At 52.9% G+C, this 21,491-nt stretch overlaps 4 protein-coding genes across 4 annotated transcripts; 1 reads left to right on the top strand and 3 right to left on the bottom strand.

Annotated features, from left to right (window-relative positions):
- Positions 1 to 3,834: 3,834 nt before the first annotated feature.
- chsF (chitin synthase CHS3) lies at positions 3,835 to 7,446 on the top strand (the record flags this gene model as incomplete). Its single annotated transcript, XM_025572227.1, has 2 exons — positions 3,835 to 6,542; positions 6,594 to 7,446. 2 exons carry the CDS (start codon positions 3,835 to 3,837, stop codon positions 7,444 to 7,446), a joined length of 3,561 nt encoding a protein of 1,186 aa, XP_025427214.1.
- Positions 7,447 to 9,538: 2,092 nt separating this feature from the next.
- Positions 9,539 to 11,309, bottom strand: coaT (acetyl-CoA hydrolase ACH1; the record flags this gene model as incomplete). Its single annotated transcript, XM_025572237.1, has 4 exons — positions 9,539 to 9,766; positions 9,821 to 10,786; positions 10,842 to 11,082; positions 11,167 to 11,309. 4 exons carry the CDS (start codon positions 11,307 to 11,309, stop codon positions 9,539 to 9,541), a joined length of 1,578 nt encoding a protein of 525 aa, XP_025427213.1.
- Positions 11,310 to 12,972: 1,663 nt separating this feature from the next.
- Positions 12,973 to 18,714, bottom strand: BP01DRAFT_395290 (transcriptional regulator SIN3; the record flags this gene model as incomplete). Its single annotated transcript, XM_025578387.1, has 8 exons — positions 18,271 to 18,714; positions 18,128 to 18,195; positions 17,384 to 18,054; positions 17,208 to 17,308; positions 16,435 to 17,155; positions 15,887 to 16,366; positions 13,644 to 15,740; positions 12,973 to 13,587 (listed from the first exon to the last, which is right to left on the bottom strand). Exons 1-8 carry the CDS (start codon positions 18,369 to 18,371, stop codon positions 12,973 to 12,975), a joined length of 4,854 nt encoding a protein of 1,617 aa, XP_025427212.1. The 5' UTR covers positions 18,372 to 18,714.
- Positions 18,715 to 19,511: 797 nt separating this feature from the next.
- On the bottom strand, positions 19,512 to 21,314 carry BP01DRAFT_306400 (protein phosphatase 2A regulatory subunit CDC55; the record flags this gene model as incomplete). Its single annotated transcript, XM_025572235.1, has 6 exons — positions 19,512 to 19,535; positions 19,590 to 20,155; positions 20,211 to 20,856; positions 20,910 to 21,007; positions 21,120 to 21,160; positions 21,271 to 21,314. 6 exons carry the CDS (start codon positions 21,312 to 21,314, stop codon positions 19,512 to 19,514), a joined length of 1,419 nt encoding a protein of 472 aa, XP_025427211.1.
- Positions 21,315 to 21,491: the final 177 nt, after the last annotated feature.

Below are 21,491 nucleotides of genomic sequence, written 5' to 3'. Positions count from 1 at the left end.
CACACTTGGTTGGTGTACTTGCCTTTACCTGACTAGTAAGTAAAGTAAAGTAAACTAAACTAAACTATTCTAAACAAATTGTAACTAAACCGCTAAGCCCCTCGGAGGTTAGTCACCAGTTCGTCAGTGGCTTTAAAAAGACTCTAGTGTGGCTCGGAACCAAAATAGCCCCCGGACAGGCGCTGGAAAGATTACGAGCTGCACGCTGTATGTCCTACCGTATGTTTCACTCTTCCATGCGCTTCTCTTTTCCTCTCCTCCCGGCCATCCCCTCCATTTGATATCAGCTCATGCTGTGATCCAATGTATACTACTCCGGAGTAGTTTCGAGATCTGTTTGACAAGTCGCGTCATCGCAGCTCTCTTATTGCAGTTCTATTTCCGTTCTCCAAGCAATTCAAGCAAATAAACGATCGTCTCCTGCCCCACCTAAATGGCGATGCTGATGCTGCCATGACCGGACATTCTTCAAGGGCACTTCGCGGCGTCAACGAGCCACCACGTCAGCAACTATAAATACAGAATGATCAATCTCAAGACCATCAGACTACAGCCTATCAAGGCATCCTTGCCAAGAAGTGCCAATAACCAACCCCCCTTTCCCCACGGGGACCCGCGGTCGCAAAGGACCCGAAGATGAAGATTGCAGGCGCTCCCAGCCTCCATCATGTTCAGTATGCAGCATCTTTGGTGACAGGTTCTTTAGCCTGTTTCGCCGCGGGGTCACGAGAACGCAGCCGCCGCGACTAGTGCAGCTCAGCGCTAGGCTACAACGTCCACTCTCGCTAACAGTCATGGTTCGCGACGATCACAATACCTAACATCTTGGACTTTGCCGGTCCCGTCGGCCTGAACTGTGGATGGACACTGACAGGCTTTAGCATTGTTGTCAAATGGCTCTCTAGTGGTTCCTTGTTTGCTGGGATGATCTGGAGACGTAAACTACCTTAGTGGATAACACCTTCTCATTATCCAGGAAATTGAGTAAGGTCGTAGAGCCTGGATCTCGGTGCCTCCCGGAGCAGGATGACTACATGTGTGTCATCATCTAAGTCGTATCATTATCTTGCTGGACCACTTCGTTCGAGACTGTTCCTGGGTCATCGAAGAGTGCGTAGTCAGCGGCGAGCAAGAGCGGATTCTTATGCCTCTGCATCTCGTATCACTGGCGATCCATATACTCGCCAGGCCGACAACCGTGAGGTAGGGGAGAAAGTGTCTCTATAACTCCTCTGAGTGTGTTCCCATGCAATGCATATCATCCCTCGAAGCTGACTTGTGAGACGCTATTCCGAGGCGGTGGCACGCGGTCAAGCCTGGGGCAACAACTGGGACAAGCCTCAGCATATTCATCCTGCAGTACAACAAAGCGGTGTAGCGGGCTTGGACGAGCAGACTTAAAATAGCAGTGCAATAATGCGAACCAAGTCAAAAGTCTGTCGGATGAGAATTCCGGCGGACATGGTGGGCAGGGAAGGTCGTCAAATTAAAGAACTGTCAAGTTGGCAGCATAAGTGAACTCTACGAACTACTTATCGGTCGAATCCAGATAACAACTGATAACCACCCTGGATGCGTGTCGGTCGATTTGCCGGATGTTGAATCCTCGTACAGGGGCGAACGCTGACCTGCGGGCCTCTTGTCGAAGATCAGGGTCCACCTTAATGCGACCAGGTGACCCATGACCCATCACGCCTGCAGCGAGTCTTCAGGGCTGGGGTTGAAAGGAAGTATAATGATGGATCCACCTCACTATGGATTTTGTTTCCTCCATGGGTAGAGGAACTAGTTAACTAACTTTTGGTCAAAAGAGCTGAGATAAATTCTTTTCCCTTGGTGGGTACTCCGTGCTGTGATTTCCATTAGCTTTAGCCATCATCCTCTTTACCCCTTAACTTGGTCAAAAGCCTCTCAATGTTCAGGCTGCTGTCAGCCCCAAGAGACTTACGATGCTCCTGAGTACTATCGATAAATTACCACACGCACGAGCCACCCACAGACAACAGGCGCAGTTCCCTTCGTTTACGAGGGGTACTACTGTGCCTCGACCGGTCTGAGGAGACGGTGAGCAAGAGGATGACCTATCAGGTGTAACCGGGTACGAACAGAATTATTTTTATTTAAACCATAACGGACGTTCCTTGATGGCACAAACCACAGACAAGCAGAAAGGAAAACTTTGAGAGTCACTGGACCCTGCCGGTAGGGTGTGGCGACTCATCCACCCGATTCGCCCTCAAAAATAGAACATTGTGCATGATGTGTGTGTGGTCGGATAGTTATGTAACTACATGCTGAGACAATGTGTCATCAACTGAGGGAAGGTCTCTGCAGGTTGACCGATAGTGGCCTGGTTGACAGTTGGAGAGAGCTCATTAGGAAGACACTGGAAGATCATGGTTGCAGTTGTACTGTACGTAGTATAGTGTATACTGTACCAAGTTAGAGACGAGAGAGAGATTGACATGGAGGGATTGATGGATGATTGATTATGTCATGAGGGGGGCGGACTCCAGCCTTGTATCTGAGACCCGCTAATCCCCGATGGCGCCCGGTGGTCTGTCCTCGCCTTCGCATGCTCTGTACTCCGGAGTAACTTACATACACACACACTCAACAGTTACTGCTCTGCCACTGTCTGCATGCCTGATTGTCTCGGAATTGAAACAGTATCCAGAGTCACTTCCAGCCCATCCAAATCATCAGCACCATGGACAACCCTCTTTTTTTACAATGCTCCAGCAATTGCTCTGGCGCAGGTCAGATTCGGGCTGACGGACGAGAGACGGGGTTAACTTAGTCTAATTTATAGCGGGGCACACCTCAGGCCATCCATTGCCCCTAGCGACCACCCGCAGCAGCACCTGGATTTGTTGTGTACACGGGATTTCATCTCATTTCATTTCATGCCAGAGAGATCAATCATCATCCCTCGTGTTTCCTCTCATCATCTTCCTCCTCCTCCCCTCGGTTCATTGCCACATTCCTCTCATCGCCTGTCACCGCTGCCTCCCCACCAACATTCTTTTTGCTCGCCTTCTCGCTTCCTTTTGGCTGATCGGATGGGCCCGACTCGACTGGCTTGGCAACGATAAGAACGGATCTCCCCCGTGATCTTTGGGGCAAACGTGGGAACCACCGGCGTATCTCTTATTATTGGAATACGGGCGGGCCCTTGGAATAATAATCAATAACACTAGGCTTGGTTTCCCGGATTGTGTCTAGTTTAACTTTACAGGGACTAGTAAAAAAAGGTATTCTACTGCTGTGGTTTAGTTACTCTTTAGTTACTCCGCACTATCTCTCGAGCGCCGTGGTTTCGTCCATCCCAATCTCTCTCCCCTTTCCTTCGCTTCTCCATCCCATCGCCCCTGGTCACATCCAGTTTGGCAGTCCCTCGTTCCTTGGCAGCTAAATTTCCGTCTGCTGCACTCGCTCGCTTTCTGTCCGAGGTTTTCGCCCTCTTTCTCCACACTCGTTCCTAGCTTTTACCGGAGTGTTTCCGGGCGCTCAACCACGGAGCTACCGCACCTGTATAGCCCGTCCTGCGCCGGCATCGCCTGCATAGGAGTTGCTTAGGAAAGTCTTCAACGGACACGCAAATTCAAATCAAAACGCCAGACTGCATACCTTGGTTCATGCTGAGGTGAAGGTGGGTGCGGTCTTTCTTGATGGTTTCCTCATTATGGACCCCAGACTCCGCTCTCACATGCAAACCACCCGTGGAGAAATCAACATCCTCGCGATTTGCTTGTCGCTCACACTAAAGAAACATCCTACACATTGCGCTCGATAAACGCATTACTGACCCGAATCGAAATTAGGCACGAGGTCATGTCCCTTCCTCAACGTCCGGGGAAGGCCTCCCCGCGACGAGAAGAAACCTTTGATTCGTATCGCGATTCCTCCCGGAGGCGGCATCGTACCCACGAGTCGACAGGCCGCTATGATCACGACGACAGTTCCCCTTCGGGCCATCGCCACCATCGCCACCATCGCTCCCGCAGCTCAAGAAGACGAAGCGATGCCGATGTGGAGAGGGGCGACTGGGGGCCAGATGCGCGACACCGAAAAAGCTTTGTGAGACCGGAGCGCACGCGAGGCGACGAAACCCATCCACATTACCACTATCGCCAGAAATCCCAGAACATGCCGACCGATCCATCGCAGACGGGGGACGTGCCCATGGCGGGTCTTGAGCGCGAATTAGACACCAACAGCTCGCGAAGCTCGGAGTCCAAGGGGAAAACCGGAGTTTACGTCACTCAGGGAAATGTGAACCAACCGATGGAAAGGGTTCCCACAAAACGGCGAATCAAGAAGAGGAGGTCATCCCGTCGGATCAAGAAGCGAGCTGCTGCCGCAGAAAAAGAACGCCAGAAGGCCTTAGAGCAGGTCCGCCCACCCAGTCCGTGGACCACCTATTGCGCGATCATCACTTTCTGGGCCCCCGATTTCATCCTCAGGTGTTTTGGCATGCCGCAGAAGGCACAGAGAAGCGCCTGGCGGGAGAAGATTGGGTTGATCAGTATCATCCTGCTGATTGGCGCTTTCGTCGGCTTCCTAACCTTTGGCTTTACGGCCACCGTTTGCGGCACGCCCCCAACTCGGCTGAGGGTCAATGAAGTGAGTAGTAGCTACATGATCTTCCACGGTCAGGCGTACGACCTGTCGCATTCGACGCACCCCGCGGCCGCGGGGATCCCAGCCGGGACGAACGTGCTCTGGGATTTATCGCACAAGTATGGAGGCCAAGACGGCAGCTTCTTCTTCCAGGAAGTCAATGGGGACTGCAAGGGTTTGATTACTCTTGCCGATGGTTCCGATGTGCCTACCAACTCGGATGGCGACCTGGCCTGGTATTTCCCGTGTCACGCCTTCAACCAGGATGGCTCGTCCCAGCCGAACGAGACTGTATCTTACTACCTCGGATGGGCTTGTCACACCTCGGGTGCGGCTCGCAAGTCGTTCTACAGCCTGAAGAGCTCAGGCGATGTGTACTATACGTGGGAGGACACCAAAAATCAGAGCAGGAATCTCGCTGTCTACTCGGGCAATGTTTTGGACTTGGACCTGCTGCGGTGGTTCAACACGTCGCAAGTCACATACCCGAGCAAGTTTGATGAGCTGCGGGAGAACTCCGCCGTGCGCGGAGTCGATCTCACCTACTACTTGCAGACGGGCGAGGAGAAAAAGATTGGGAAATGCCTGTCTCAGATCATCAAGGTCGGCAGCATCGACACCGATACGGTCGGCTGCATTGCTTCCAAGGTGGTGCTCTATGTGTCCCTGATATTCATTCTCTCCATTGTCGTGGTGAAATTCATCTTTGCCCTGCTTTTCCAGTGGTTCTTGTCCAAGCAGTACGCCCCGGCGCGGACCAGCATGAGCACCGATTCCAAAACGCGCAACCAGCAGATTGAGGACTGGTCCAACGATATCTACCGCCCAGGACCCCGAATCGCAGACCCGAGTATGCTGGAGCGGCCCGGTAAGAGGGCCAGCTTCTTGCCTACCACGTCTCGCTTTTCCAGTCCCTACACCGTCAGCAATGGGGGCAAACAGAAGTATCAATATGTGACCATGGCCAGTCAAAATTCGACCACCCGTCTGGTGCCCGGTGGGAGCAACTCCGTGTACAAGCAGAGCTACAATGACAGCGGGGGAAGTTTGGGGGCTGATGGGTCGCGCCCTGCCAACTCAGCGAGCCGGTCTAGCTTGGCGCTGCAGGACTCACGATACTCGACTACGATGATGGAGTCGGAAGCAGCGGGGCTGGGCGGCTTCGTCCATGAAGCGGTCATTCCTCAGCCGCCTCCTGAGTGGCAGCCGTATGGGTTCCCTCTGGCTCATTCGTTGTGTCTGGTGACTTGCTACTCGGAAGGTGAAGATGGTATCCGCTCTACGCTGGACTCGATTGCGATGACCGATTATCCGAACAGCCACAAAACCATCATTGTGATCTGTGACGGCATGATCAAGGGTAAGGGCGAGGAGTTCTCCACCCCCGAGATTGTCCTGCGTATGATGCGTGATCCAATCGTCCCGATGGATGAGGTCCAGCCCTTCTCCTATGTTGCCGTGGCCACGGGATCGAAGCGACACAACATGGCCAAAGTCTACGCTGGATTTTATGACTATGGCGCCAACTCCATCATTCCAGAGGAAAAGCAGCAGCGCGTGCCCATGATGATCGTCGTCAAGTGCGGAACCCCGGCGGAAGCCACCCAGTCCAAGCCGGGTAATCGGGGCAAGAGAGACAGTCAGATAATCCTGATGTCCTTCTTGCAGAAGGTGATGTTCGATGAGCGGATGACGGAGCTGGAGTTTGAGATGTTCAATGGGCTTTGGCTGGTGACTGGAATCCCGCCGGATTTCTACGAGGTGCTTTTGTGTGTCGATGCAGACACCAAGGTGTTCCCGGATAGTCTGACCCACATGATCTCGGCGATGGTGAAAGATCCGGATGTCATGGGACTGTGCGGCGAGACGAAGATTGCGAATAAGACAGACAGTTGGGTAACGATGATCCAGGTGTTCGAGTAAGTGTGGTTGTTTCTCTTGCTTGGTTGCTGCTAGCTAACACAACCTAGATACTTTGTCTCCCACCACCAGGCTAAATCATTTGAATCGGTCTTTGGTGGTGTGACCTGTCTTCCAGGATGTTTCTCGATGTACCGGATCAAAGCACCCAAGGGCGGGCAGAACTACTGGGTGCCGATTCTGGCCAATCCGGACGTGGTCGAGCACTACTCGGAGAACGTCGTAGACACGCTGCACAAGAAGAATCTGCTGCTCCTGGGTGAGGACCGATACCTGTCGACGCTGATGCTCCGAACCTTCCCGAAGCGCAAGCAGATCTTCGTGCCGCAGGCCGTGTGCAAGACCCAGGTCCCCGATAAGTTCATGGTGCTGCTTTCGCAGCGCCGGCGCTGGATCAACAGTACGGTGCACAACCTGATGGAGCTGGTGCTGGTGCGCGACCTCTGCGGCACGTTCTGCTTCAGCATGCAGTTTGTCATTTTTATTGAGTTGGTGGGCACGCTCGTGCTGCCGGCGGCCATCGCCTTCACCTTCTACGTGGTGGTCAACTCGATCGTCCACCAGCCTGTGCAGGTGCTGCCACTGGTGCTGCTGGCATTGATCTTGGGGTTGCCGGGGGTGTTGGTGGTGGTGACGGCGCACCGCATGGTGTATGTGCTGTGGATGGTGATTTACTTGCTGTCGTTGCCGGTGTGGAACTTTGTGCTGCCGACGTACTCGTACTGGAAGTTTGATGATTTCAGCTGGGGCGACACGCGGCAGACGGCGGGCGGCAAGGACAAGGGACACGAAGCAGGGGAGGGCGAGTTTGACAGCAGTCAGATCACGATGAAACGGTGGCGGGACTTTGAGAAGGGTAAGACTATCCCGTACCTGACTTTCGCCGAACTTGGCCTGTGCTGACAGTGAATGATATAATAGACCGTCGCCTCCGCCTGCAAATGCAAGCCAGCTACCCCCCTTATCACCAGCATCACAATCCCTACTCTGGGTGATTGTTTCGGGGTTGGGTGGGAGGTTTTGTACCGTTTGGTTCGCCGAGGGATTCTGAGGGTCGTTTGCCTTTTTCTTGGATATAGTCTTGAGCAGTGTCTAGCGCGGTGGCTTGCTGTCCAGCAGGAGTGAACATAGGGGACTAATGGGAAGGGCGAGCGTGAGCATACGATGAGTTTGACTGTTTTGTAACTATAGTCTCTATATGAAAGCGTGCGAGATAACGAGTGATGATTGGTATACAATGTTTCACCTTTGCATATTGACATATAGAGCTGACTTAGAAAGGTTACTCTTATATAGTTCCCTGTTCTATCTGCTTGACCCTATTGACCTGACTGCCCCTGTTTATTACTACATATAACTCTGAATCTGTGTAGGTTCTCATTGAACTTCTGATTCTATTCATGACTCTTTAAGCTCTATCTTATCTCTAAATCTATAGATAGTTTGACTCTATAATCCCACCAGTCAATTGACCCAGCCAGCCCGCACCTTGAAGACGAATACTTTGCATATCATCTGTAATGTCGAAAGGGAACAAGAGAAGGGATAGGTTCACATGTGCTGTTGATCGGCCCGGGGTCATGGCATGCCGTGGCATGATGCGGGGAGAAAAGGCATGGCCTGGCCTGGCAGATCGGCCAGGAACCAGACACACTGGCAGTGGGTGGTTTGGTAGATCTGGTGCTGCAGTCGACCAGCAAATACTGTTAACAAACAGAGACGCACTTCTGAGATCTAGCCACAGGTATTTGTGAATCCAAACACATATACTCTGCAGATGAATCACATCATCATTCTCCAAAAATAGATGAATAGCATCACAACAGGGTACTGGCATTGACCACTGACAGGTTAACCACAAATATATACGCAAATCAACAGGCAGGCTTAGGAGGAGATCCATACACAAGCAAAAAGCAGTGCTTGTACTCAGTTTTCATCCACAAAGATATTCTTACGTAGTAAAGAGGTTTCTTTGTGCCTCAAGACCTAGCTCTAATCGTTCATCCAGCACACCAGCAGATACGGTGAGAATGTGTTATTTATATACTAGTAACCATCTCCCTTTTAACCATCCCATCTATCCATCCAGGCAAACCTACATTAGCCGAGTAAGGGGGGCAACGCACGATCAAATCTGTGTGATGCCTCGGCGAAGTCAGTACTGCGCCAACCATACTAACTAGTAGTTAAGTTGAGGGTTTGACGAAACTAACCAGAAATGATGAGACAGACGAGTTGCACGAAGATTCCACGAGCACATGGGAGAGTGTATCCTTCTGTCCAACTCCATAGTGAAGTAAGAAATTGCCAACTAGGGACATTACTGCCTTGGGATAGATATACTTTCAGAGCCCAATCAACTTCTATTCAACTTCATACCTAACAATCCACACTTAAGGAAATAGACAAGCTGCTTCCAAGCATGCTGTACCTACGGACGCCAAGCGTATATGGTATTCCGGGTTTGCCCCCCCCTTTTTTTTTTTTTTTTGCTTTCAATCTCAACAAGTTTCTCTATAGAATCTACAGATTTTCTGACTTTTCTGACCAGAAATCATTCCATCGGCCTCAGACTGAAACCTAACCTCCAAGGTCTCATAAGTATGAATATTCTTGAAGTACCAAGTCTCCCAACTTATCCTTCCCAGGATTTGCGACAAAGTTATTACTTATTCTGAAGAATATAGGAAATATGTTAAAACTATTCTGCAGGTAAAGAATAGTGGATAAAACATTAGGATACTTGCAATTACTGTTTCACAGCTTTAACTAGTTTCTACATAAGTGATTGAACTTTTCATGACTTCTTTATGGATATAAACATGTTGGTGTGCTATTTCTTACGAATCCTTATTGCAAGGCACTGTATCACTAAAACAGAACTCTACCATCCCCGATGAAACGACCCAAGTCAATAACATGAGATAAATTCAATTATGGTATATTCCACCTCTTGCATCAAGACATACATCATTCACAGCTACACCTAAATCTACTCCCATGAATCAATCTTCATCGTTCCCTTCTCCTGCAGATTCTGGTGCATCTTGAACGCCTGGAACAGCAGGTGCGGCTCATGCGCCATGCCCTTCTTGAGACACTCAAACTCCGCCCGGTCCAGGTAGTCCGTCAGGATGGGCTTGTAGTCGGGGTGGGAACACTTGTCAATGATGACGCGGGCGCGTTCGCGGGGGGAGAGGCCGCGGACGTCGGCGAGACCCTGTTCGTGTCAGTATGATTTCGGTCAACTTCAAGCGACAGGAACACTAGTTACCTGCTCGGTGACAACCACATCCAAATCATGCTCCGTCTGGTCAATGTGCGTACAGAACGGCACGATACAGCTGACACCCGTGGGGTCGATCTTGCTGGGCCGCGTGCTCGGGGTGTGCATGATACTGTACTTGCTGGACCGCAGGAAGTCGGCAGAGCCGCCCAGTCCGTTCAGCATCCGCGAGCCCATCACGCAGGTGCTGTTGGCGTGGGCGTAGATGTCTACTTCGACGGGGGTGTTCATGCCGATGCAGCCCAGTCTCCGAATAATCTCAGGGGAGTTGGAGACCTGCTGCGGGCGGAGGAGCAGCTTGCCGGCGTAGCGCTCCCAGTTGTCGTAGAACCGCTTGAATCCATCCGGGCTGAAGCGGATCGAGGTCGCGGTCGCGAAGTCGAGGTTGCCACTGTCGAACAGATCCAGGAACGAGTCCTGCAACACCTCGGTCCACACCTTGAGGTTCGTGAAGTCGGCGCCGCCCTTGCTGAGGCCGCCAATCACCGCGTTGGCGATGTTACCAATACCCGACTGGATGGGCAGCAGGTTCTTGGGCAGCCGGCCGTGGTTGACCTCGTGCTTGAGGAACTCGATCAGGTTGCTGGCGATGGCCTGCGAGCCCGCGTCCTCGGGAGCGTTGGGCTGCGTCTGGTCCGGGTAGTCCGACTCGACAATGGCAACCACCTTCTCGGGGTCGACGGGAATGTGCGGCGTGCCGATGCGGTCCTCGGGCTGCATGATCAGGTAGGGTTTACGGAGTGGTGGCTTGTCCGACATGACAATGTCGTGCAAGCCTTCAAACGAGGGACTGGCCGTGTTGACCTCAATAATGATCTTGTCGGCCATCTGCACAAACTCGGGCGAGGCGCCGACGGAGGCACCGGGAATGATGCCACCGTCCTCAGTGATGGCCGAGGCTTCGATGACGGCGACATCGAGGCGGTTCTTGGGCTTGTTGAGCGTGTACCAGCCCTGCGTCGGTCAGCACAAATCCATGTTTCAAAGCCCGGGTCGTCCGGGGACATACATAAACCAAATCACTGGGAAACATGCTCAAATGCTTGTCAAAGAACTTGATATCGCCCGTGTTGATTCCCCGCGCAATCTCCTTGCCGACCTGGTGCGGACTCCGCCGCTCGATCATGTTCAACCGCGCCCATCGGTTCTCCGTCTCAGCGCCGGAGGAGGCTCCGACAAAGAGGCTGTACTTGAGTTTGCCCTGGAGGTTGTTCTTTTCGACGTAGTCGGCGAGGGCGGTGGGGACTTTCCTGTGACGTGTGGTTAGTCGTAGGTTCAGATTGAGCATGCAGAGTCGCTAGCCAACAGGCCGCCAGCAGACTCGGACAACATACTTAGGATATCCTACACCCGTGAATCCGGACCAGCCGATGTACGATCCATGGGGGAAGAGATCAATCAAGTCCTCCGCTTTGGCGAGTTTGTTGAGGTAGGAGGGTCGCCGTACGCGAGATTTGAGGAGGGCTGATGCTGCCATTGTGACGTTGACTCTGGCGGTGACTAAGTATGAGAGGAGGGGAGAGGAGAGGAGAGAGGAGAGGAGAGAAGAGGAGGGGGGGAAAGATCTGGTTCAATACAGAGAGAAGAAAGGGGGGAGGAAAGAAAAGAGAAAGAGAGAGGAAGAGTTGAAAAGACAAGAAGAAAGAAATTGAGGGAAGGTGGGAGGGAGTGGGATAGAAATACCCTCTGCTCGTCCTCCCCGCCACGTTCCACTGCCCCGGTTGATTCGGAGATACGGAGTCAGTCAATCAATCAATCGCGAATCTCAGCTGTGGAATTACAATTTACAAGCTACCAGACTACCGTACTAAGCAGTAGCACTAGGGTACTACTAGTACTCCATACCTCAAACACACCCCCCGCAATGATGAACCTCCCACACGGTGGGTGTATCTTACTCCGCGCGCAACTGCAAACAGCTGCCGCAAGCTCGCAACGGGTGAAGCTCCCTCCCCATCGGGGGCCATGGGTGGATCTTTCGTTTCCTTTGGCGTTACGGGACAGTGTTTTACCCCCGTGATCAATTGCGGGGAATGAACATGTTATGAAAGTGTACTCCGTAAGATGGCCCGAGAAGACAGTCTTGAAGTGAGCAGGTCCTGTCGTCGCATCTTGTAGCGAAATGTCGAGTGGTTGACGTCAGTCCCTCGGCCATTTCTCGGCCCGCAGCTTCCACTCCTCCTCCTCCCTCGACAATCCAATCTCTTCTGTCTGTACACATTACAATCTTAGTACTCATTTCAAAATGTCGATAGCACTCACTACGAGACATCTAGAATCAAGCAAGATGACATGCTAGATTTCTACCAACGTCCTGCCTGACAATCTCGGTGGAATTGCACCCCAACACCACCGACGAATCGCCGCTCCTTGGCCGAACTTGACCCAGCCCCCGGCGCAGTCTCGGGCTGTATCGGTTAAGGCAGTCTCGGCCACACGGAGCTTTTGTCCCCCTGCATGATCGGCAGCTCTAAACGTCCAGATGCTCTCTTATGCCCCCAGCCAAATCATAGCAAGGCGGTTAATAACACTTAAACGCCAGGCAGGAGTCCTTGGGGGTCCTGTGACCGATACATGCACAATTGAGAAAAGAAAAGCAAGAAATTTTTGATTGAGATCATCATGCTCAGAAGACCGACCCCGGTAATCATGGATGGAGGACTGGACTGTGTATACCAAAGACAACAATTAATTCCTGGGTCGATGAATGGTGGCGCAGTGGCTGATCCTGAGCTTCCCGGCCCGGCCAAAACGCCCTGTCTCATATTCACGCCTGTCTCGTATCCACGCCCTGTCAACCACCCAATGCTGTCTGTCCTCTCCACTCCCCATCTCATTCCCTGCAAAATATCAAAATAGAACCCCCCCCGTTCGTGTAACCCGGATTCGCTAGTCATGTATTTGGAAGCAATCGAGAAAAGAAATACACTTTGCCATGGACATCAATAATGAACAAGAACCTGGAATCTAGCGGTATCCCCCCCTGTCCAATGATAAATAAAAAAACATAAAATTACATGCCTCAATTGCGCCGCTCCAGGGACGGGAGAAGAACGAAAAGTCAAGGAAGGTCAAAAGAAGCTCTCCCCGCGAGTTATCAATCATCATCATAATCCCCCCTCCCACCCGTTCCGTCTGCATCACGGCTCCTTGGCTTCCGACTCGGCAGGCGGCGGGACATCTGCCATCTCTGCATCGTCCTGGTCCTCCTTAGCCTCGGACGCCGCAGTACCAGCACCACTGGGCTCGCCCTCCGGCCCAGTGATCCAGGAACGGAACCGCTGGTTGGACTCGTCCACCTGATCCTTGCTCAGCCCGTGCGCCCAGCTAGGGTTGTTGACCAGCTTCTCCATGAACCGGTCCCGCCGTCGTTCCTTGACGGCTGCTTCCTCCTTACCCCCCGCCTCTTCGCCTGATTCGTCCGTCGTCGTGGTGGGCCGCCACCACCAGTCGGAACTGCCAGGCTCGTATAGGATGTGGTAGCTGTTGGCGCAGATGCGGATGATCAGCCCATCCTGGTGCACCAACGGCCGGTAGTACCGGTTGTACTCCTCTTCCTGCTCCAGCTTGGCCGGCAGGTTCCGCTTCAAGAACGGCATGCGCATCTGCGAAAAGGCCACGCCTTCCGTCGGGTCGCGCATGGTGTACGCCGAGACATAGTACGACCAGCGCGCTTCCGGGCTGAGTTCCTCGTTCTCTAAGGTGGCGTCCTCAGGCGTCAACAGCTGCACCGCCGCCTTCTTGCTGCCAGGGTTCTGCACAAACTGGATTAGTACAGGGGTCTCGGCAAAGCTCAAAAAACACAACTTACGTAGGTGATCCGGTACATGTCTCCGTCCTTTACCAGCCGCTCGACTTGCTTGCGGTACTGGATCTCCTGGTTATGAGTGGTCTCCTCCCTGTCACGCTCCTTGAAGAAGAGGTTCATGATATCCGAGCTGCGATCCTTCGAATCGCCACTAAAGATCGCGCCCGCGAATTTGGAGATCCCCGTGAACATCTTCTCCAAGTTGTACAACTGGTAGCCGCTCCGCAAGTAGTACCGGCGAAGAGTCTCCTCTAGATGTGTAGTCTCCATGTCACCCTTGATCACTTCCTCGCACATCCGCACAATCTGTTGATAGAGATTGGCCTTCGGGTCGCAGTCGTAGAAGAAGTCGGTCGGAAACTTGTCGATGAGGTTGAGCTCCTGCGCTGGCTTTCCGACCAACGCACGGCGCACATCCTCATGAGCGTCCTTCTCGTGCAACTTGATGCGAAGCAGGCGCGAATACAAGATCTCGAATGTGCGGAAGAAACAATAGATGTTAAGGTTGGCGTACAGGTGATGCACCTTCTTCTCGTAGGTCTCGTTGAGGTTATACTCTCGTTGCTGGTTGAAGTTGCCCTGGCCTGGGTGCTCCATCCACTTGAGTTCGGCCACGTCGAAGGATTCGGCGGGATCGGGGATCGGAGTAGAGGGCACCAGAACAGCGTCAGGCGTGCCATCCCGACTATTGGGGGCACTGCCTTCCTTCTCGGCCCGATGCACCTTTTCACCCGCGCGCTCGAGCACATCGCGGAGAAGACCCATCTTCTTTCCAGCACCACCTTTGCGACTGCGGGGAGTCGAGGCATCCTCGGCAGCTAGACTCTCATCATCCCCCTCGTCGATCGGAGGCGTGCCACTAGACAGCTCATTCATGTACACATGGAAGGTATCACGATCCATGCCAAAGAACACCGGAATGAAGTCCTTGATGAAAGTCATGACCTTTTGTGGATCCGCGCCGAACCCAGCCGAGTTCCGGTCAATAAAGGTGAGCAGCAAGTGCGTTGCATCGATAAGGACGGCCGGATCGTCAAAAGTGTATTCGAACTGATGTCGAGGAACCTGGTAGCCGCTCTTCCGCAAATTCCGACCCTCCTCGAACTTGTTCTGAATCTCGGTTTGGATGTGCTTCGCCACAAAGAGCTTCTTGTCAGTACCCTTGCTGGCAATCGCTTGGTGATCCAAGCTGCGCCAGTAGGCCTTTTGCATCTGCTCGCGCCAGATCTTATCCCATTCGCGCTGGCTAGCCTTCCACTCTTCGCACTTCTGTTTCAGGCGGAACAAGATGATAGGCAAGACATGACACGGTCGCTCGAACATCTCCTTGATGATCTTCTCACCCCGCTGTCGGTCATAGATCTTCTTGATCACACGCTGGTAGATGGCTTCACTCTGGCCGCCCAGACCAGGAGGCAGTTTGAAGGCAGCCCTTTCCGCATCGGTCATGACGAGGAACTGCTGCACGATAGGCTCGATGAGCTGAATGGTACGCGTGCAAGCCTCAATGTGATGGTCGTAGTCGTGCCGATCTTCTTCGATGCGATGCAGAGCATCCTCGAACTGGTTCTTGCGATGGGCCACGAAGCCAGAGTCCTCAGAGGCCCACGTAGGGTGAGAGGCCCATTCATCGTTGAGAACGCTGTAACATAATTGGTCGCGACCACTGCAAGGCTTTTGCCGTTCGCGCTTTGGCAATAAACGGTAGCTCGGCCCAAGCGAGCGGCAGTGGGAGAGATTGACCAGGCCCGGCTCTTGTTTCGCCTTGACATCAACGATCTTGTCTTCAGGTTCGTCAACATGCATGAAACGCTTGAACCAAGCCATGAGCTCAGGGTTGGCGCCAATGTAATTGGCAGCTCTCTTAACGAGAACGTGTCTGTCGATCAAGTCCGTAGAATAGAGATTACAGAGCTTGAGAAACTCACTGAATGTCTGCTTATTCCCGATGTACTTCTTGACGCGATCAAAGAAGGCAAATTCCTCTTGAGTCGGAGTCAGTGAGAACGAAGGTTGGATCGGCTCAGGGAGCGCAGGAACAAGTGTCGGCGACACAGCTGGAGCTTCCGCCTGAGACGGTTTATGGTGAACCTTGGCACGCTTCAACGGGTCAGTATGGGAGTATGGTGGAATAAACGCGCAACATGGATGAGATGGTGTCAAGCGCAAGCTATCCACCGCTGAAGCGCATTTTGACGGGTAATGAGATCACATGTGAAGCGGAAATGAAACAGAAGCATCCTCACCTTATTAGCAGCACCTGGCTGCACCGCTGGGGCCCGACCAGCCTGAGTCTCCGCCATACGGGCCGCCTCAGTAGAAGGTCCAGAAATCGAGGAGGCCATAGTGGAGGGAGCTCCAGGCCCACCCCGCCGTTTCTTGCCGTCCTTGGCCGTGTCCTTGACATTAAACTGACCCAGGGGCGGCATCTTCACGTCACGATTGGGAGTTTGTGAGGCAATGTTAGCGGCACTTGGATAGCTTGCCTCTCCACGAAGATTACTCGTAGGAGCGGCCTCCTCTGCCTGGCGCGCTGCGGCCTGTTGTTTGGCATGAGCAGCCGACTCAGGCAAAAATTGCTTGAAGTCTTCCAGCAAGTCCGGTGCCGTGTTGAACAGCTGAGTAACTTGAGCGTATACATCCTGAATTGGCTTTGATTCACGCTGGTAAGTCTGTAGTATCTCGAGGAACTGCTTGTAGATCTCAGGGGCGCTTGAGAACCGATTCTGTTGGTGCCTCCAAGTTAGACGATGATGACAAAGAATTATCAAATGCGGTCATGGTTCTCTCTCACCTTGATCTTGTTCACATAACTGATGGCGTGGTTGAACTCCACAGGACCCCGCTTGTTCAGGTCTGCCTGGCCGCCTTGGAGCATCCCTGTTCCAACTCCAGCCAGATTGTTCATCGATTGGTTGATGTTAGAACCTGGACCAGAGGGTACAGGAACGTGCAGCAACGAAGGTCTTCCCAGGCCTGCAGCAGCGGCGGAGGGTGCGCCCTGAAGGTGCACGCCCCTCTGGTCTGATTGATGAGCCATGGCTGCCGCCCCCGCCGCAGCCTGCTGCTCTTGTGGAGTGGGGAAATCGAAATGATGTTCCTGAGGCTGGTTCTGTCCACCCTGCTGTCCAAAAATGCCAGGTATAATCCGGGTCCCAGGAGAATACGACCCTGGCAGATTACCCTGTGGCTGAGGCTGGGGCTGCTGAGGCTGCGGTTGAGGCTGCGGTTGCTGCCAGCCAGGACGAGACTGCTCATAGTAGTCAGGCCGGCCGTGAGAGGGCATGCCTCCTGAGGGTCCAAGCTCTCCGCTGGACTCCAAGGAATGTCTTGTGCGAGGCATACTCAGGGTGTTTGTGCCGGACGGTGTAGTGACCCGGATAGCATCCGGGTTGTCCTCTGTTCCGCACTCGATCCGGTAGCCTGGCGGCAAGAAGGTATTGAATCCGGAGATCAAAGTAGGATGACCGTTGAACAGGGTCGAGACGCGCTGGATGACCCCGGGGGTATCGATTCTAGTCCATAGTAAGCAAAAAGAAGGAATGAGCTAGGGCTTGAAAAGCTTACGCTTGACTCTTGAAATCCTTCATGATATCAAGAAACCGGTTGTACACGTCAGGCTGATCAACAAATCGAACCTTGACTTGATCTAAATAGCTGAGGGCGTCCTAAGTATCGTTAGGGGCTATTATTCCGCAAGTTTGGCGACTGGTTAACATCAAGTCGAAAGAGAAATCACTCACATTCAATATCGGCTGCTGACCCTGCTGCTGGGCAGCCAGGGCAGCGACATTTCCGGGAATCGCAGGGCCTGAGCCGTTGAAACCCGGCATGGGCTGACCAGGTGGTCCTGCAGGATGCTGCAAGTAAGACCTTATCGCCCCTTCGCCATGCTGCATCTGCTGACCATAGAGCGCCCCCGGGCCTCCAGCCGTTGACATGGAGCCCTGCGGGCCATTGGTAGGATTCGAACTCAGATTGGAGAGAAGACCATTGGGGCCATGGATAGAATTAGGCACTTTGGAGGCTACGGGCTGGTGCAAAGGGATTGAGGCGGCGCTATGCTGGACTCCATGATGCTGCTGCTCACGTTGTCGCTCCAGCTGCTGACGTTCGATCTGCTCGCGCTCTCGCTCGCGCACTTCGCGTTCTCTGTGAGCCAGTTCTTCCTGGCGCTGCCTTTCGAGCAGCTCTCGTTCCCGGGAGTCCCGCTCGCGGTCCCGACTCAGGGACTGAGGAGAAGGGTGTTGCATGGCCTGGCCAATACCCGGGAGCGAGTGACCAGGGTTATGAGAGGGGCCCTGCGGGTGTTGTCCGTAGGCAGGAGGTTGGTGTGGGCCGGCATGACCCTGGCTCAGCTCAGCCAAACCAGGAAGAGAATGACCACCGGGCTGGTTTGCGGGATGATAAGGACCTAACAATACCAGATGTGTCAGTACGATAGGCGCGAAGAACAAGCAGAGGGGAGAACAAAGAGGAATCCGAACCGCCTGGAGGTGGGAGAACTGGACCTGTGGGTTGCGCTGACGGACCCTGTTGCGGCTGTGGGTTTTGGCTAGAGGTGTCTTGTCAGTGAGCGTTCTCGTGGAGATGCAAAAAAATTTAGCAGCTACTGATCATAGGCATATACCTGAATGAGCCCATGGCGCGAGGTTGCTGGTTCATCTGGTCCATCCCAGGATGCGCTGGCGGGCCACCGGGATGCCAGTTATCGTTCCCAGAAGAGTTCATGGTCTATGTGCATGAAGAGAACTCTAGTGGTTCAACTCGATAGGTGAGAGGACAGCACAAGGGCAGTCCAAGGGGGAATAACGACTTTTTTGACAAATGATGGTGCTAAGGTTGCCAGACACTGTTTTCTTTTGTACGGGGGCTTGAGTTTCTGTTCCTCCCAACTCTATTTCACAGCGACATCACTGTGCCGATGCCTGCCAGCTGCAGATAGGTGAAACAGGTGCAGGACTTGGCCGAGCTAGAATCCCAAGGAGACAGTAGAGAGGCAGATCAAAATGAACAGAGAGAAAGCTTCACAAAATGACAGTCTTAGCTCACAAGCAATAGAGCGAGAGCCGTGGTGACGGTTTGCGCGCAACCGATCACGGCTGGTCTCCAAAGTGAAGGCGGAGAGGCATTTGACCACGCTAAGCCCTCTTTGGCTATAGCGTCACCCATCGGAGCTCAGGATATTCCGGAAGAGGCGGTGAATCAGACAATTGGCTGGGATTGAATGAGACTGCAGTGCCTGGGCCGGCTAGTCGGGCTTTGACTTCTCCGACGTCATTGACCTGATCAATCCGGCGTTGACACTGCCCGACATATCCGCGTCCTGGTATATCACTGCAATCCGGCCAGACACCACATTCTAGATCCTGGCTACTCGATGTATCCTACAGGTCAATCGAATCTACCACACATCGTGTAGCAGCGAAGCCCATATACTTTTGATTCGTAGCGTGGTCCATTTTTCTAAAAGAAGGCTGGTATGGGACAGGACAGGGAGAATAGATAAAAAAAACCCGCCGGAGGTACCACGTAGTCTTTCTCTATCAAATTCCATTGAACGCCTCCCCCAAAAAATCATCAAGCATCGTTGGGTCCACTGTAAAACACAACATGGAAGCAAACAGGCATCCAATGTCACCAGACATCAGGTTGAAGGGACAGGCGGACAATAGACTCGAAACCGGATGGCGCGACCAAGCTCCAAGATAATGAAAGGGAAGGTTCTGAACTTGAACTGGCAACTTAATTTTGGATCTTCAAATGCTGCTGCTAGGAGTTTCATTTGTCTCATATCTGTCCCACGATTGCTCTGTCTCACATACTGACACGCCCTGTCCAATTATGATTATAGCCACCTGGTCGAAATACTTACAGTGCGGAGAAGACAAATAACTAGCACATAGGAGTCAGCCGGAATATGCCACGAATGCAAGGAGGGGGACTCACGTTGTTAGTAGCAGCAATAGCGATACTGTCCTCATAAGGATGCCAGCTCATATGCAAGATCTTCTTGTTGAAGTCGATCTGGTCCGCATCGGTCTCCTTCTTCATCCGGCTTCCAGGGCCTGCCGGGCTGCCAGCGCGGGATCCATTCTTCTTGCCATTGGCGCCCTTGTTCATGGGGGTCGGGACACCAACCTTCTTGGCCTTGAAAGCCGACTTGTCGGCCTGCAACACAATTTCGGTCTCCTTGCTTTGGTCGGTGGGGTAGATCATGAAATTGTTGTTGTAGCTGCCGGTCATCACGTTCTCCGCGTCGCCCGAAAATACGACCTCAAACTTGTCGAATATGCTATCGTTTTCGTAGGTGTCGCACAAGCGGGGTCGCAGGTGCTCGTGGATGGGAATCGTCTTGACAGGTTGTCTCTCCATGTTGACGTCCCAGATCTTGACAGTCAGGTAGTCCCTCGATACGATGTATCGGCCGTCGTGCGAGAATCGTACGTCGGAAATTGAGGAGATGATTTCGGAGAAGAAGGAGCGGGAGGAGGCGTCTTCCTCTTGTTCGAAAACTGTAGAGGGGCATGTCAGGCCGATGACTTCCCACCAAGAGTTGAGAGGACTTACGTTTGGAATGTTCGTCGCACAATGCCCGCTGCCGCATATCTGCCAGCTTGATTGTGCCCTTGGAGCTGGCGTACATGAACCAGTTACAGCTGACTGGGTGAAATTCGGCGGCTGTGATGACCTCCGTGAGTTCCTCCATGTTCGCGGGTTTGATATCGACGATGTTGAAGCTCTGGTCTTGGATGTTCAGGTTCCACAGGTTGATTCGCAGATCATCGCTGCTGATGAAGGTCTCTCCATCACTGTTGACGGAGATACTGTTGATGTGATACGCATGCGCGTTGGCATAAGTCCTTCGGGGAACAGCGGCTACAACCGTGTCATGATGCGTCATCCGAGGAAGCTTCAGCATCGAGGGATCCTTGAAGTTGAGTCGGGGCGCACGGGGCGCGCCGCCACCACCCACACCCGCGGGAGTCAGCTCGCTCGAGAGGTTGTTCTCTGCAACAACCTTCAAGGACTTGTCGAAGACCTTCCACAATTTTATCGTCTTATCGTTCGTCGAAAGAAGGAAATGGGATGCATTCTGCCGCCTGCACCACTTAATCTTGTTGATCTTCTCTTCGATCTCCAGAGACTTCAGGTAATCAAACTCCGGTTCGTGCGACTGGAATTCGGTGTGGAACTTGTATTCACAGGTTTTTTTCTGCGGTATCATTAGACCCGACCGGTGTCATAGTGGGCTGTGGGCATCGGTACCGTTTCATTCCTCTCGAACAACACCACTCGTCCTCCCTTGTCACCTGTAGCTAAGTAGTTTCCGGTGTGGTCGAACTCGACGGTCGAAATAATATCGGCTAGTCGACAAAAGAGAAACGGTCAGTCCATCCCGCCGACGCCGTCAGGCTTTGAGGTGGAGGGGTCCTCCGAGAGGCGAATCCATCAAGACAAGTCATCTAGGCAACGTACCTTCCGTGATGTCCTCCACATCTCCTTTATCACCAAAGCATCTATTGACGGTTAGTGCTACGGGCAGGAGGACCAGATGGAAGACGGATTGCTAGCAGGGCACTCGTCGAACACCAAACCACGAAGAGAATAGTTGGCAGGCGATACTTACTGCGTGAACTTCCAGGTGGGAGTACCTGGATCCCTGTCTACCATTTTCTTCCGAATCTACCCTCTGTCGGGGCAGCGTCCAGGAAAGCACGAACGAAAGGTGTCAAGATCCAGAAGTTGCGGATCTTGGGTTGAGAAAATTAAGGTGGGGGTTCTGCCGATATCGATATCGTGCGGAGAGACTCGAGCGGGAGAACTTTTCACGCGATGATCTATGTGGTG

The sequence above is a fragment of the Aspergillus saccharolyticus genome (genome assembly GCF_003184585.1).
Source record: "Aspergillus saccharolyticus JOP 1030-1 unplaced genomic scaffold BP01scaffold_50, whole genome shotgun sequence".
Lineage (NCBI taxonomy): Eukaryota > Fungi > Ascomycota > Eurotiomycetes > Eurotiales > Aspergillaceae > Aspergillus > Aspergillus saccharolyticus.
This window is presented reverse-complemented; position numbering and strand designations above follow the sequence as displayed.